At 42.2% G+C, this 18,123-nt stretch overlaps 2 protein-coding genes across 2 annotated transcripts; both read right to left on the minus strand.

Annotated features, from left to right (window-relative positions):
- Positions 1 to 833: 833 nt before the first annotated feature.
- LOC123420948 lies at positions 834 to 1,391 on the minus strand. The gene has a single exon (XM_045107478.1). The coding sequence runs from the start codon at positions 1,319 to 1,321 to the stop codon at positions 986 to 988; it is 336 nt and encodes a 111-aa protein (XP_044963413.1). The 5' UTR covers positions 1,322 to 1,391; the 3' UTR covers positions 834 to 985.
- A 1,989-nt stretch (positions 1,392 to 3,380) lies between these two features.
- On the minus strand, positions 3,381 to 4,018 carry LOC123420962. The gene has a single exon (XM_045107480.1). It carries the CDS (start codon positions 3,870 to 3,872, stop codon positions 3,543 to 3,545), a length of 330 nt encoding a protein of 109 aa, XP_044963415.1. The 5' UTR covers positions 3,873 to 4,018; the 3' UTR covers positions 3,381 to 3,542.
- Between the last annotated feature and the right edge of the window lie 14,105 nt (positions 4,019 to 18,123).

The following is an 18,123-nucleotide window of genomic DNA, read 5'->3' on the forward strand; positions in this document are numbered from 1 at the left end:
ATTTGATCTCCCATGCGGTTTGCGTGATAGGTATGCATGCGAGAAGCTATTTTAGTCAACTCAAATATAACATTCTTTGTCCATTTGCATACTAAAACAATAATTGCTGAATGCATGCTGAAAAGGATTCAAATATATATAATTGCTAAATGCTCTCTCTACCGCTATTTACGATACTTTTATTTGAAACGAAGGCAAATTTTTTGCGTCATTCATAAATTAAGAAAAATAAGATTGGTGAATTAATTAACGAAAAACTGATCGGAACCCATGTCTATGAAACGATCAGTGACTGAAGGTCTACGCTTTCTTTTTCTCCCTTAGAGCTTTGGTACTAAGTTCTTCTAGTTCAATTAGAACCCCTATATCCAGACAATGAATCTCTAAATAGTCCTAACATAGTGATATTTTGCATGTTAAATTAAACTTAATCGATGTTGTATTGTTAAAGTTGCATATTAAGATGGTTTGCTACTAATTTGTCCAAGGTTGCAATACAAAATCAGTTTTGAGCATGTGAGTTAAAAAAAAGCACTCTTTCTTATTTTCCTTTTAAAATAAGAGTTAAAAAAATTCTTCATTATTTGTTTTACTTTTTTTCACTTTCTTTTTTTCCTTTTTGTATTATACCAAGGATAAAACTAAAATGAGATGTTTACCTCTTTTTTTTCTTCATTATTTGAGTTACATTTTTTCACTTTCTTTCTTCTTACGAATTTATTTTTATTCTCATTTTAGTTTTATGTTTATTTATTTTTTGTTTTTGTTACCAAGGAAAAAAATGGTGGTTGATGCTGGAAGATGAATATACATACAAATGGATTTTCGCGTGGAAAGTATATAAATTCGTTGAATGGAAAATTGCAAACATAGGGCAGATGATTTCTTGCATCCAAAGCAACACTTTGAACCGCAAAGAACGAACATCCTGGTGATCCATCCATGGATCCATGCGCGCGTCATGCATCCCTAGCTCGACGGATGGCTACCTACACCAGTCGTTGCAGTTGTCGGCCTTGCAGTGCTGGTAGCAGGTGCCCCACTGCAAGAGGTTGTTGATGAGGCACTTGACCCGGCACGTCGATTCGCAGACCTGGCAGTCGATGGTGCTCAACACCTTGGTCGTCGCGGCGCTCCTGCCGCCGCCGCGGGTGCCGTTTCCACTGTCCTCGGCATCCGCCTCGATCGTCGCGGCCTCCTCCGGCACCGGTGGCGCCTGCCCAGCCACGGGCCTCGACCACCCGTCGGCCAGGAGGAGCAGGATCAACAGCACGCACGTCGCTCTCGTCGTCTTCACGGCGGCGGTCGGGGATGGCGCCATGGCTTGGTCAAGCTCGTGGGAGGGTTCGTGTGTACGTATGTGCAATGTCGACGACGACGACGATGTGTGGTGGCGCGAGCGAAGTGAGGTTTGTAGTGCGTGCGGGGATTTGTACATGCAATTCCTGGTGCTGTGTGCGTGATGGCAACGGCCGCGGACCTGTGTTGGTGGAAGGTGGTTGAGTCACACGTTGCATGGCAAGTGAAGAACGAACAAATGATAGCCCACGTCCCAATTACAAGTTACAATTTGTACATATATTCCACGAATAAATAGCAAACACATTGAGAACGTGTGCGTCTTTTATGGGTTTACCCAATAGGGGCTTGTTTGGTTTACCATGATAGAATAGGAGAAATAAAATGGAATGTTTTGTTCACTTCGATACTTGAGATACTTTCATGAGGTCTTAGGACATCTCCAACGGTGACCCTCAAACCGTCTGCATCCGTTTGGACCACGATGTCTGGACCGTGAAAGCCCCCCCCCCCCCCTTCGTGGTCTCATTTTCTTTCACTCCGTCCCTTCTGCCATTTGCTTTGCATCTACACCCACCACATCCGTCGCCGTTGATGTACATCTCCCGCCGCCACAGAGGTATTGTGGGACGTCCCGCAACCAACACCGATGCACCCGCTTGCCTCTACGACATCGATGTGCACCCTGTAGCCGGTTGTACCTAGGTACACTCCACCCCTTGTCAATGACCTTCATGACGAACACCATGCTCGACAAGTGTTCGGTCCAACGTCATTGAGTTTATTTTTGAACGATGTGACATTTTTTAGAATATGAAGGATGGCAAGCTACTCGACCATGAAGGATGAGTTGTTGTGCGATGCGTTGTTGGCCGTATCCACATATTTTGTAGGCAGGAGCAAAGGAGGTACCTTCTGGCATGAAGTGCATGAATCATGTCACGCACGAAAACACATTGCCCCCTATGACATGTGCATTGTACAAGAACACAATGTGAGGTCATTACCGTATCGCTGGTACACTATCCAGACCAGTGTCATCAAGTTTAGTAAGGTGGTTCGTCAGCTGCAGGCAAGCTGATCATTGCACGCGGCAGAGAACGAAGTTTTCTCTTGCTCAACTTGTTAATTGATTTATTAACTCAATGTTGGTTTATGCATTATGTAGCCTGCATGCGATGTCCTGATGTATCACAGGACCTAGGAACGGCCATTTATGTACACACATTGTTGGACGAAGCTGATGGGAAGGTATGTGTTGGAGGGCATGATCAATTGTTGAAAAACTTATTGGACATCCGGTTCAACTAGTCAAATTTGAGACACTGTTGTAATAGACTCAATTTGCATGCTATGTATGGATGATTTTTGCTATTTTTTATCTGAACTCTCATCAATATCAACCGGTTTGCATGAATTTCATTCGATTAGTTCAAATGCGGATAAAATTATATGCGAGCAGTGTTGGATGGTGGCCTCTCGCATCTGTCAGGCCTGACATCCGTGTCCACAGACTGGTCCCCTGTCCGTGGACGGATGTGGGAGAAGTTTGCAGTCACCGCTTGAGATGCCCTTACCTGATGCTAAGAACCCTTAGAAATTAGGCTAATATGAATGCAATCTTTGGGATCTACTATCTCCATTCCTATGAAACGAATGCTAAATATAGGGAAAAACACCGTTGGTGAAAGTTCCGTTGGAATCTTCTAAATATAATGAGCCTTAGGGATCCCTAAAGCTATTTTCTTGTTAGAGTATACATTTTGTCAACGTAATAAACCAAAAAAGAAGAAAAACATAGAGTGGCTGATTTGTTGGTTTCGAGGCAAACGACTTTGAATTGCAGAAATTGAATTTCCTTGTTCTACAGTTCCTCTTGCATATAGCACCGCACAGTTCGATGTAAGAGTAGTAACATTCATGTGTTTTTTCAGAACGACAACGTACGCAAGGAAGCACTCATGTTTCTGCTTGTAAATGAAACCGTGCTCAATGAATTAGGGTGTGCGTGAAATGTTGATAAGAATGAATATATGTGCAAGTGTTTGTGAGCGTCGACATCTGTATCGTGTGCACTGAGCTCGAGTTTATAAGTAAATAAAATCAAAATAGCAGCGTCCTCTTCATATATAGGCGTTGAAGCGAAAATTTTAGCAAGGCCGGGTGTACTTGGGATCCATTCACGGCTACACGCATGCTTGTGTCATGTCATGCATCAACCGGCACGTTAGCCCGACGGATGACTACCTACACCAGTCGTTGCAGTTGTCGGCCTTGCAGTGCTGGTAGCAAGTGCCCCACTGGAAGAGGTTGTTGATGAGGCACTTGACCCGGCACGTCGACTCGCAGATCTGGCAGTCGATGGTGCTCAACACCTTCCTCGCGGCGTTCCCGCCGCCGCCGGTGCCGGGGCGGGTGCCATTGCCGCGGCCGTCGGCATCCGCTTCGATCGTCGCGACCACCTCCGGAGCCGGCGGCGCCTGCCCGTCCACGGCCTGTGGCCGCACGTCGGCCGACAGGACGAGGAGGAGCAGCAGCACGCACATCGCTCTCGCCTTCACGACGGCGGCCATGGATCGGTTGGTTCGTGCAAGGATCTGTGCGTGCGGACGTGTGTGTGTTGTGTGCAACTCTGACTACTACGACGATGCGTGGTGTCGCGCGTGCGGGCATTTGTACCGTGCGGTTCCTGGTGTTTTGTGCGTGATGACAGTTGGCGTAGACCTGTGTTTGGTGCTTGGTGGTTGAGTCACGCGTCCCATGGTTTAGTAGCTACTTCCTCCCTTCCTAAATATAAGCCTAAACTACATACAAAGTAAAATAAAAGAATCTATACTTTGAAAATATATTTATATACATCTGTATCTAATCCATAATGAAATTTGTAAAAATACTTATATTTAAAAACGGAGGGAGTAGCATGCATGCGCATCAAGGCCAACCTTATTTGATTTTTCTTCTTCAATAACGAGCACCTTTATTGATTCAAAATGACACATGAAGCGAGCACACATTCAGTTTCGATAAGCCAACACCACCCACGATCCCGTTCTAAACATGATAAACTTTTTTTTCGAGAGTACGCCTATGGGCGTACCATATTTTTATCTGTTGATTAGCTCGGATGTGGAGTTCTTGCTATACTTGTTGTTTGCAACAGTTGTAGTGTCTTTGTAAACATGACAAACTGATAAATTCAGAAATACCAAAGAGATGCCCTAAGAATGAAGCCTAGTTATAGGCCCTTGCTTCGAGCAGAAGTCAGTTGCCATGATAGTGAAGGATGACATGACTCACGAAGGGCGACGAATGGCGGACCGGAGTGATACTTTTCCTCCTTGAATTACTTCAAAATTATCGACAAACCCATGTATTCATATGGACTATTAATTATATTATATATTTATTTCCAAACATTATTATCATTTATTATAATTTTTAACATTTTTTGGCAAATGTTTGACATTAAAATTGTAACAAAATAAAATGAAAATATAAAAGTAAGCTATCAAATATGTTAGTATTGAAACATGCAACATTTAGTTTTATCCTAGATAAGAAATGCACATTGGATTTAAACTAATTACACCGGAGAATTCTGCATTAAAAATCTTGGATCAAGATACAGAGAATTATGAAATAAAATCTAGAACAAATGACTTTAGAGGTGTCCTAAGTTAGGACAAAACTATCTCAAAATAGTATATGAGATTTTCCTTATAGGAAAGCCAGAGATAGCACAATACATATATATCTCATGATGTACCTAATTAATGGTATGAATTTGCATCCTTGATGCAAATAGTTTTGTCTATAAACTTGTCAAGTTTCGTAAATATTGACTTTAAAGAAAAATCTATATACACTGCATTGTGGAATGGAGTGAGTACCGTTTTTCTTCCATTTACCGATGACACGACTACTATTTGTCTGCAGAACCCCGCGAGTGAGTGCAGTGACCATGAACTACAAAGAGACTGAACTCAAGAGCAATGTGCCCATCCAGTAACTTTATGATAGGACAAGTCACATACAATATTTTCATGCAGTTATATATATACTTCCTCTGTATCGGTGAAGTATATGCATCACAGCGCGCGGCAGGCGACCGAAACGCCAATGGTTTCGAGCCATTTGCCGTTTGGCCTCACCGGTGCTCCGTTGATTCCTGGCAGCGGGCAGAGGACACGGCGGCTGCAACTTTGTATGTAGACCACGCGCCCTTGGAGACGCATGCCTCGATCGCCGCCTCGGAGGTCCGGTCCACCCTTTGTTTTCACTTCCAGTTCTGTGGTGCACGAACCAACACATAATGCCCCCCGAAGGCCTGTGCCAGGGAATGTTATGTCAAGAATTTTTCACGTGTCACGGGTCAGGGACACACACATACGCATACACCAGAGAACGACGGCAATGACAAGAGATCTTATCTCCCCGAAGTCGAGAGATCATTTCCTAAATATAAGTTTTTTTTATTTTTTTTACTATAAACTACATATAAAATAAAATAAATGAATCTATATTTTAGAAACGTCTATATACATTTATATGTAGTCCATAGTAAAATCTAAAATAATTATATTTAGAAAATGAAGGAAGGAAGTAAGAAAATGAGTCTGTACTTTGTACCCGGACTATCAACTCTCCGGTGTTTGCAGTCTGGTTCTTGGATCACGATCACGCATGCATGTTCAGTCATTGGGATTTCAGCCAACTATCACGTACGTTCTCATTCGATTGTCCCCCGGAGAAGCATCAAGAAATTCTCCATTTGTCTACGTATGGTCACGGACACACGACACAGGCGCACGCCCGGGGAAGGAAAAATCCAATGGAGATTGTGTGCTCAGTTCTCACGGCTCCCTTGCATGAATCTCGTGGTGGTACATGCAGTGCACACTTCACAATTATCGCAGACTCTACAACCATATCCATGGTTCTCTTGGGACGTGTTTGGTTCACATGCGAGTTTTAAATCATTCTGTATATTTGTCCCGGTTGGACCTGGTTGCGTTAATATAGACTAAAAACCAACATCTGCATGTAGTTTAGTTGTCTGTATTAGGCTATTTGTATGAAGGGACCAATATGTTAGCACACTATTTGATTGCCTGCGTCGATGATGTTAGACAAATAAACACGTTGTTTGATTGCAACCAGCTACAAATGTGATTGCCATTTTTCATTAGTGATGACCTTATCGTACACACAACATTCTCTTTCCCTAGTAATTAGAAAATAAGTGGCAGTTTATCCTAGCTACTAGCAAATGACAGTAAAAATTATTAAGTGTCAATATGGTTGAATAGTCGAAAGTTCAATAATGCAAACTAGGTGAAAGTTGATCCTCTTCCTCTTCTTCTTCTTCTTCTTCAGATCCTGATGTGACTTCTGTTATCCCATATTGCCTGAGCCTACTTCAACATTTTGTTCTTCCATGTTTCATTGTCAAATGCTTCCACGCCATGGCCGGAGCTGATCACCTCATCGTGAGTTACATCCTCCTCCTTTGTCACAAGTTCATTAGTTTCCCATTGCAGGATCCAGTTGTGAATGATGCAACATGCAAGAATAAGCTTGACCTTGGTAGGGTAAGGGTGGAATGACTTCTGATCCAGGATCTTAAACTTGTTCTTGAGGGCTCCAAATGCACTTTCAACACTTTTTCTTCTGGTATTTTCAATAAAAAAAGTTAGTCAAAACCTATTAATATGGAATCTAATTTCGAAAATCTCGACGCATGGTGAAAAGGTTCGCGATTTGGACGCACTATTCAAATGATAAATTATTTTTTACTCAACGAATCTAGGAAAAGAAGAAAACTTTTAGTTTACAACAAATATCTCACTTGTGCAACATGGAAAGGTGAGAGTAACCTTTGCAAAGGGTACTTCTTAATTTGGAGTTTCGTGTAATCAGCTGCTATGTACGAGGCGTTAATGTGTGAATTCTTCGCGTGCCAGATCGACATGGCCATGGCCCAACAAGCACAAGCAGAGATAGCGATCCAATCAAACCCATGTTTATTTAATTTTTTTTTATTTTGGTCATATTTATTTTTATATATAACTAATATAAGGAATGTAAAAAAGGTTGTGAATTCACAAAAATCATAATTTGAAAAAATTCTAGTTAATTCAAAAATTGACCATGATTTTAGTTATTACCTTTTGCTGAATTAAAAAACGTTGAAAAATTCACAATCCTAAAATATTGTTCAAAATAAAAAATAAAATACAAATATATCTGTGAATTCTAGAAATTGTTCAAAAATTGACCTTTTTATGATTTAAAAAACATCCACGACTCTCAAAAAATTGTGTATTCATGAACGTAAAGATTCAAAATTTATTCATGAATATAAAAATGTTCATGAATTTTAAGAAGTTTGTGTATTTGAGTAGCTTTTGAATTTGAGCTAAATAAAGTATGAAAATAACCAGAAAAACCATTTGGAAGAAAACAGAAAAACGAGGGAAAACAAATGCTGGAAACTAAAGGAAAAAAGGGAAAAAATAGTACCTGCCCAAAAGTGGGTGGAAGGTTCTAGAAACCACCTAAAACTTGAGCCGAGTGGCTCTGTACAGTACTCGAAATAGGCGCCCAACGGTCTGCTACAGTACTTGAGCACTCTTCTAAGGCCGGCCCACACTCAACTGTTGTGAGTGATCGATGCTATAACACTCGTAGATGGCAATACATAACATTGGTGCATTGTCCACCTCTTCGATGTTCCTGTATTACAATGTGGTTCAAGACCTCCAACCCGATGTGCCTCTATTACAAATTCCAAATTCAAACTCTCATTTCTTTTTTCATTTTTAGAAACTTTCAATCTATTGACAACCAATTATGGTAGTATAGAATACATCAGAGGTAATAAAAAATACAAATAGGTTCATTCACCCCATAACGAGAACTATAAACATTGAAATGAGTCGAAGACGCACCGCCGTCATCATCCCTCATCGGAGTTGGGAAAACCTTGTTGTAGTATACATTCGGAAGGTCATCGTTGTAAGATCCCCTAGGACCTAAGCAACGGGGCAAGAATCATCACCAATGATAAGGCATAGATTGGAAGGGTCAAGGATGTAAACACACTAACGAAGAGGAACAAAAAATGGAATCAAACATATTCACGAAAGGCCAGTACCAACTGGATCCTACCTGATCTGACGGAGACACACCTCCAGAGTTCGTGTGACGACACTAGACGCACCACCGAATCCGGAGATCGAACACCGAGACATTATTCCTACCGTGGGACATCATGCGACCACACAGCCCCAACCAAACTTAGATATATTATAATAGTTAACAAATGGAGAAACATATTCCTGGGAGCCTACGAATTAGCAAAACTGAATATTTTATATCTCATATGTGTCTTAGTTGGATGCAAATTAACTCATTTTAAGCTACTTTTACAAATTTGTTCATCGGAATCTGAAAACTATTCTTTTTTGCTATGAAGGGTTCATTGAGCTTAATGTTGCCTTGGTGCACCAAGAGTTAACTAGAGTTCTGGTTCAGTTTTATAAATTTCTTTATATGGATCTTTAAAAACTACCACACGTTATGATGTAGGAATTGGTTGCAATAATGAGATTCTATTGTAAGGGATGTGAATATATGGATTAATAACATGCCCGCGTGACATATAAAATTTTGAGATAATTTCTTCATGGGCTTGGCGTCCTCCATGAGTTGTCGTGTGTGTGGCGTGTGGCATGGCACCTGGCCACTGGCGTGTAATGGCTTAGGATGGCTCGAATGCTCGGGGTGAGACAAAAAGTGCCATTGTTGCGGTCACGGCGTGAACTCCCTTTGTGTCGCGTGTTTATCAGGAAAACCATGTTGCAAGCGTTACACATAAGTCATTTTGGTGCGTAACACAGTGAGTAAAACTCCATATCGCAACGCAGGTGTTTGTGTTGTATGGCAAGAGTTAGAATGGGTTAATGGAAAATACAATATGGTGCGGATTTTTCGGTCACTTGTTTGACTTACGCTGCAAATTTTCAGGCCAATGGGAGAAGCACATGTGGTAGTTGTAGTACAAAGGTAGAGCATCCAACTATGTTGTCAAATAGTTGGTTTAGAAGGTTGGCACAGTAATTACGCTAGAGCATCCAACATTCTGAGGTAGCAGGTAACAGGTATACCAAAAGATGTAGCAAGGTTTGAGCTCAAATGCTTATAGAAGTTCTGCATAAATTTAGGGGGTGTTTGTTTACAGGGACTTTTTGGTGTTGGGACTAAAAAAGTCCCTTTTAGTCCCATCTAAACCAAACAGGAGGACTTTTAGGGACTAAAAGTGGGCATTTGGGACTAAAGAAAGAAGTCCCTAAGAGAGAGTCTTTTTGGGACCTTTTGGGACTTTTTCCAACAGTGCCCCTGCTTTTAGCATGTCATTTAATAACCTCTAGTCCATTATTAAGAATAACATGGTCTTTTAGCATGTCATTTAATAACCTGTAGTCCATGTTTAGTCCCTGAAACCAAACAGATAGGGACTAGGGACTTTTTAGTTGAGACTAAAAAAAATCCTAGGACTTTTTAAACAAAGAGGACCTTAGCATATGGAAAGATGGTGGTTCTAGAAGTTGTCCCTCTTTCGAGTGTCTTGTAGTTTAGTGTATGGTTATTGTTATGAGGACACAATGTTGGTGATGCTTTGGAAAAATATAAGTGAACTCTCTTTTCTCTGGTTGCCCCCCTCCCCCCCCCCCCCCCAAAAAAAAGTTGTCCCTCTAATAAGAGCTATTTTGGTGCTACCGGGTGGACTGTGATTAAAGTTCCACTCCTCACATTCCATTACATGGAACACATTGGTGCAGCCAAATTAAATGCATCTGGTGAGCAGATAAAGATGGACCAACAGAGTAAACATTTAGGGAAGCAGTGATTGCATAGGGAAACTTCCCATAGTTGAGAAGCCTGTGAGAAGACAGAAGACGGCTGTCAGCAAGCTCAATTAGACAAGCATCATATTAGAATTAAAATTTTGTTATCTGCCATTACAGAATGTGGAGAAAATGCAACAGATTTCCTTCATTCTAGAATGTGGAGAAAATGCATGAGATGGTACACCCAACACAGCCACACAAAATTTCAATGTTATGTATGCAAACATTCAACACCATTTATATCCAACACAAATTACCAAATTCACAGCAACTCTAGGCAAAATTAGGAAAGAAGGCCCAAGTTTCACGGTGGAACAACGCAAAAACTGGCACCATGGCGACTGCAAAGACGGTCTTGTTCAAGCTGCTAGCATCCTCCTTGATGGCCTTGGGTAAGCCGACAACATGCTCCTTGACGGCCTTGGGCGAGACGTCGGAATCGTCCTTGGATTGATGTAGTATTAGTACAATTTGCAACTAGAATTGAATTGCAAATTTACTTATATGCAATGTCATTGATTTGTTTTTCTTTACACCCATATATATTTAGGACAGTAAAACTGAGCCTAAAGCGAGCCTTCTCAGCGATTTGTAACTCTGATCGTCCGTTTTCGCGATCTAGCAGTTTCTGACCGTCGGATCTGAGTGCTCTCCACCGCATGGGCTAACTATGAAGATTAGTGGCCCAACTGTCCTAGGGGCTGCTACTCCAGTAGACAAAACTGAGCTCTCTTGTAAACTGGGCCACGTCTCGCAGACGAGATCACTAACCAAATATAACCCAACTCACCACTACTCCTCTAGGACTCCATGAGCCACCCCTAAAAAAACATCTCCAGCAGTTGTGTCGCCCTCCTCGTCATCCAAACCGGCACCCCTCGATCTCCCATGAGGGCACGACCACTTCGACCCCGTCGACCCCTCTCCACGCGGCCGCCGCTCCCCACCGATTTCGCTGCCTCCAGTTGCTCCTCGATGCGTCGGCCCTCCTCTTTGCCCAAGCCATGAGCGCTGCCACGCTCCAATGCGGTGTCGTGGCACCTTCCCAGATGCGGGGAGGACTCGCATCCCATGGCGATGGCGGCGTGGACCTCCTCTCACTCTGCTCCTTCCCCCTGTTGCTGGTCTACTCCCCCTCCCTTGCTCCCTGAATGGATTCTCTTCAAACCATGATCTGACTCAATATTTTCTATAGCCGTACTCCATAGCGCTGATGGATTTGCCTTCAGCTGGTTAGCAACGATCTCAGGATGACGGTGGGGTTGCGGATTAAACCCTTTGGTTCACTCTGTTCGTGTGGACCTGTTCATGTGCATTTTTTAATTTTATCTAGGTACAACTATTCTTTGTTCTAGCCATTGTGTTCATTAATTAGATTTGGTAAATAGAATTTTCTTAATCTTATTACATTAGGATTTTATGTCGACATGAAATTCTAACTGAGTTTGCTATTCAGCTGGCAATTCTAATAATTATATGTATTGTATATGCATGAACAAAGTTTTCTACACAACGACCATGGGCATATGCTTCTCCTGCCACCTACGTCTTCCTCCTATTGTAGGCAGGATCTTAAATGACCAGAAATATATTGTCATTTTCCAGGGTAGAACGGCGTATTAACGCTCACAAATCTGCGAGGTGGCTGGCTGAAGGGCAGATGCTGGTCAGCCTCGGTGGAGACACAAGCCTCGGCTTCTCTGCGTGCACTGAGGCGGCAGAGACGTCCTTGGTGATGTTCATAACCGGCACCTTGGTCGTCTCGTATGTATCTTCTTGAATATGCATCACAAATCCAGCCTTTCTTTTCTTTTGTTCAGACATTGAGTCTTTCATGGTGTTGCAGATGCGGGATGAGGCCATCTCGCTAGCCCTTGGCAGCTCTTGGTTTTTTCACCGTCTCACCCGTCCTCAATGCTTTGGTCGCTTCCCTCACCTTTTTCCTCCCCTCCATCTCCATGACATATACATGTAACTGACAGTTCAATTGTTCCACTTATTGGATTTAAATATATTTTTATTGTATCCTGCAGTCAAAACTCGGCTCTTGGATTGAATTGTTTTTGTCTTGGTGCGATTAGAGTTGTAGATGGATTGTTTAGAGCGTAGTCTGTGCTTGATTTTTTTGTCTGAGTACGATTAGTATAAAAAGTGTAAGGAATAATTTAATCAACTTTGTTGTACATTTAATTGAACAATAAAATTGGGATGTCGTTGTAGTGATTTGTCTTCTCATATAGTTCAGATTTTTCGTAGTTTCTTTCTTGACCTACCAGTGCACAATGATGCAAGCAAAATGCGAAAATATGTAGAGAGAATATTTGAATATTATTCTTGTTGGGTTTCTAATGATAGCCGACTTTCTTGGTTTACAATCCCTTTCTTCTATTACATGATCAAAATAAAAAGTTCCGTTGGCAGATTTTCAACCATTATATCACTGCATCATGATACTTTGAAATTATCATATTTTATGTTGGGACCATAGGATCTATATTCAAGTGAGCTCTTTCAGCGTAACATGATCGATTTTGAACATTGCTATTTTAATATGAGCTGATCCTAATTTCCTTAAAGTATTATATGATGCACTGATGAGGTTTTTATTTTTCAGTTCACTACTAACATTATTATTTGTGTCTTTGTATCCTTTCTAAATTTTATACTTAGGACACATAGTGGATCTCTAGGGTTTTCAATCCATCAACGTAAGTACGCCACACAATCCCTTACATTCGCCACCATCATATACCGCATCTGAACTCTGTCACCTGCTCCATTATCATGAACAGGCTCTAGCACCATATTGTGTGCCATGTGATCTCATCGGTGCTACTTCTGCTCGTCTTTCCTGTAGCCGCTCAAGTTCTTTATGTAAGTTTTTCTAGACCAGTATTATGATAGATTTTGCATATATTGGCTCTGAATGATGGTATAAGTATAAATTAGTACCGATGGGACTGTAAGGAGCATATTGTCTCTTTCGTGACAACAATGATATTCGAGAGTGTGGTACATTATCCATCTAATTTCCATTTTTCTAAGGAGAAAATGTTGTTTTAATTGAGGAATAATGAGCATACATATGGGGTGTGTTTGGTTGCCTGAGTGGCTTTAGCCTGCATTGCACGAGGGATACTGGGTGAGCATGGCCTGGTTGGGTTGATGCAAGGATGAGCTAAGATGTGTGTTTGGTAGATTGTATGATATGGATGCACAAGAGATGTTAATAGAACATATGTTGTTTGGTACGCTGCAGTCGAGAGGAGATGCCGGTGGTAGAGACTCGACGGCGGCGGACAGGACGACCGGTGGCGTGACGAGATCCGACGAGCTCCAGCACCAGGCGGGACCACCTCTCCTCCTGGCGGCGGTTGGGGGCATCCTCCGGGGCGACCTCGGGCGAGACCTTGGCCTCGTTCCCGCCGACGATGCCGTCCGGCACGCGCGAGCAGGACATGAGCCAGGACGAGCTGCGCCGCCACAGGGCCATGGCGGATGGAGGGGCGGACGGGGCTGTGATCTCTCTCCCCAAGAGCTCGTGGAAGTTTCCGAGGCGAGAGATGGGGAGGGGTGGGGGGGGACGGGGGGGGGATAAAGGGGATCAGAGGGAGGGAGACGACCAGCGGCGGCGGCGGCGAACCAGATGACCGGCGGCGGCGGCGAACCAGACGACCGGCGGCGACGACGGACCGGTCTGACGAGCTGCACGCGAGAGGATTCGGACGAAGGCGGCGGCAGCGCAGCGGTGGGTTGTGTGCTCGATAGAAAGAAAGGGGGAAGGGAAATACGTGATGCAAGCGCGGGCCTGGCTGCGAGATACGCCCGATTCCTGCGTATCCGCGAGCTTGGCTCGGAGGCCTCTTTTGCATCTGTCGGGCCAGGCTGAGAAAGCCGTCCAGGCCACCAAACACGCTCGATTTTGCATGCCAGGTGCGAGCCAGGTGCGACCCGGGAAAGCAAACACGCCCATCGTGTTTCCTGGACTTGGTTTTCTATCTTGAGTTGGAAAATAAGATGTTGAGTGTGAGCATTGTGCCATACTTTATATATAATTTCCTGCCTATTGATTCATAATGACGTCGTCCTTGAATTTCTATCACGTCACTTGATAGGTGATGTACGATGCTTTTTTCCATCAATGTCAGGAAGCAAGCATGAAGTATCTAACAATTGCTTGCACGAGTATGATTTTCTGATTTTTGTGTTATCAAAACTTGTCCTTATCTTATCAATTATGTATTTGCTGAAACAAAATATCTTAACTGATGTTGGCTAGAGTGACATGCAAGCTCAGTCGAGAACTTTACATGCTTTCCTTTTTCTAATACTTGTCACTCATGGTTTATAGAGTTTTCTATCTTGATTGTAGTTGTGCTAAGAAATGGGATCACCTATTCTTTTCTGTTTCCAAACATGGTGGCTTCTCTCGAGGTGGATGTGAAGATTTCATGAATGTTCCATGTAAACAATCCGTTGCTTATCATCTGCCTTGGTAGTATTGATTATTTATATTTACTAGCAAAATGACCCGTGCGTTGCCACGGAAGAAAAAAAACATAATCTTTAATGATGGTGATCAAATTATGTTCACATATCATTGCTTGATTTAAAAAATTTGTGCACAAATGCAAGAAAATGTTTCTTCTTTTAAATTTATTCAAAAATTTAAGCAATCTTTACATTTTCAAAAAATATATATCATGGTTGTCAAAAATCTTGGTAACTCAAAGATTTATTCTGAATTTCAAGAATTTTTTTTAGAAAACATACAATAACAATCCAATCCATCCAACAGTTAATTCTTCAAAATTCACACAGGCATATTGTCACAAAGACTTATAAGCATTAATGTTTAACTACATAAATTAGATCTTTCGTGAACAATTTTACAAATATGGAAATAATTTTAAAATCGAGAACATTTTTTACAATTCACAAACATTTATTAAAAATCGTGAATATTTTTTATATTTCGAACGGGTTTAAATATTTTCTTTTGAATTGGCGACCAATTCAAGAAAAGACGAACATAATTTTTTATGTTGGAGGATTTTATTTTATATTTCCAAACATTTTTTGAAACGCATACAGCTTTTCTGAATAAACAAACATTTTTATAAATCAGTCATATATTCATTAAATTCATGGACATTGTTTTGGAATTTGCAAAAAATATATAAAATCTGCCGCTTTTTTTGAATCCTATTTTTAATTCAAAATAAAAATTCGTCAGCATTTTAATTCAAAATTCCTATTTTTTAATATGCAAAAGTTTTTGTAATTCTAAATTATTTAACTTATAAATAAACAAAAATGGAACGGAAAATTTTAAATAAAAAAGAAACTATCATAACAGGCATTAGCTATTTTTAAAATTTTAGGACATTTTTTAAATGCATTAACATATTTTGAATTAGAAAGCATTTTGTTAAATGCCTTTAATAATTTTCAATACATGGAATTGTATTTGAGATCATGGACTTTGCTTATTGTACAAACATTTTTTCTAAAATTGGAAACATTTTATTTTATATGCGAGTATTTTTTACAAAACTCCGAGCAGTTTTTGAAGTCACAAACATTTTAATTTTTTTAATATGTTCATTTATATTTTTCAGTTTATTAAAATTTTAAAGATTATTTGAAGTTCCAATTTATTTAAAATAAATAAATAAAACAGAACTGAAAATAAATAAATAAACGGAACTAAAAGTAGTCGCCTGTGCATGGGCCGGCCCGTACGGTGTGTTGGATATTCTCCCAGCGTGCAGAGCGTAATATATGAGATTTTTACATAGGCCGGCCCAGTCGAAGATTTTTCGCTTTGTGAAATGTTTTCTATTACTTACCGGTGGCATGGTTGGTAATTTATGCAAAATTTTAGGATAATTTCCAAGACGGACGACCAGAAACCGAATTTGCTTTATTATTAGGAAGATATTACAAATAAATATAGTGTATTTGGACATACCAATCATATTTCTATGTGTAAACCTTGCTTTTAATGATTGTATATAAGATTTCCTTCGGTCACTGCCTAATATTTAGTTATGTTTATCAGAAGTTACTGTGCCTCATATAGTCATTTATTTAAGAAAAATCCTATTATTTTTATTGTATAAATAGATGGATGCAGCAACGCGCATCATCATTAATCTAGTAATAAGAGAATAAAAGCAGGTAAGGAGAGGCGCCTCTCGTGCGTTTGCTATTGTGAGCTACGTTGCTCCATGCATTGCGATGTGTTGACATGATTTATCTGCTTTTGACTTTTTTCTTACTTGCCTTGAGGACTTTTTGAACTTTTTTTTACTTTTCTTGGGGAATCTCTACTCCTAAAAGGGCAGTTGGTAGCCGGATCTCATCGAATTTTTTTCGTCTCGTTTTTTTTTCGTCATCCCTCCCATTGGGTTTTTTTTGTCTTGGTTTTTTTCGTGCCCACAACCCCTTCCTCCCGAGTCGCTCGCACGGGCGGCTTCGGAGGAGCCAAACCCTAGCCAGCAACTCCTACCCCGACTCCCCGCCTCCCCCCTTCGTGCCCACAGCCGGCCGCCGCCACTCTGGCGCGTCGGCCGCATCCGTCCCTCGCGCTGCCCGTCTCCCTCTAGCGACGTCGATCGTCACGCCCCCACGAAGGCGAGCCGGCCTTCGTGCTGGCCGTCGTCGCCGTCGTCTCCGTCGCATCCACACCCGCCCCATGCCCCCTCCTCCTCCATCTCTTCCTCCCGAGCACGAACCTGGGCTAGGGTTCCATAGGCTGCCGCCGGTGTCTCGCCCCAACCATTCCTCCCGTGCTCCTCTCCACCCCACCCAAGCGCCCGAGCCGACCCCTACAACGCGCGCGCTAGGGGCTGCTCCGATCTGCGAGATGTGGCGCAGCTGCGTATCGTGGGGCCTCCGAGAGGCCAAGGCCGCCACCGCCGCCGCTTTCAGGCCCTTCTCCACCACCTCGGTACCCCCTCGCCTCCTCCCCCGCATAGAGGGCCTCGAGTGTTTTTTCTTCTTCTTCGCTTCTCCACCACCTCAGTAGATTTGCTTGTTCCGAATTTCCCAGGCATGTGGTGTGTTGTATTGATCTTGGTCTTGTTTTGTTTGCAGAGACACCTGGTGATTTCTCAAAATCTTTCGTGCAAAATAAAGGAGCACCGAGGATGATGGCTTTGATGTTGTCTTGTATGTTGATGCTTCGGTTGTGGCCTCTAATATGTCAGGTAAGATCTTGGGGTATCATATTCGCTGATTCTCCATTAGATTCCTCTGTTCATTACATGATTTTTCATGTTCTGTTGGGTTAGTTGTGATGTGTGTCGCCTATAGGGATACGCTGTGGAGGTGAGCTGTGTGTGTCTGTGACAAGTATGCTAGGTAATATTTACGTTCATGCATCCGTCCACGTCGATCTCCACCCGGATGGATCCTTCCACGTCGATCTCCACCCGGATGGATCCGTCCACGTCGCTGGATCAAGGGAGGTGGACCTCCACCGTTGTCGTTCTTCTTCCTCCTTGACCTCCCGTCGCCGGGCTCCACGGATATGGCCGTGTCCACAACCGACACAGCTTCCCTAACCACCGACGACGACGCTAGTGAGGTGGCCACGGTGGTCACTGCCGGGTCCATGGAGGAGCTCAACCTGGCCTTCTCCTCGTTTTCCCCCATGGCTGGATCTCCTGATCTCTGGAAGTGCTTTGCTATAGGCAGAGACAAACAACTAACTAGCTAATTATCATGTCTCAGCTCTGTAGGAACGATACATCATGTGTGGAAAAAATACTTCATGTATTGTTTCTAATTGACCACGAAATGCCCCGGTACATGATGTGCAGTGAAAAAACTTTAGGTATTGATTCTAACTGAGTCCCCCATAAATTACATATCGCTACTAATAACTTTGTACCAGGGAGTGAGT

This window comes from Hordeum vulgare, chromosome 1H (genome assembly GCF_904849725.1).
Source record: "Hordeum vulgare subsp. vulgare chromosome 1H, MorexV3_pseudomolecules_assembly, whole genome shotgun sequence".
NCBI lineage: Eukaryota > Viridiplantae > Streptophyta > Magnoliopsida > Poales > Poaceae > Hordeum > Hordeum vulgare.

What these genes read in the sequence shown, in the direction of transcription:
- LOC123420948 (XM_045107478.1), bottom strand. Translation starts at nt 1,321, where the DNA reads ATGGCGCCATCCCCGACCGCCGCCGTGAAGACGACGAGAGCGACGTGC.
- LOC123420962 (XM_045107480.1), bottom strand. Translation starts at nt 3,872, where the DNA reads ATGGCCGCCGTCGTGAAGGCGAGAGCGATGTGCGTGCTGCTGCTCCTC.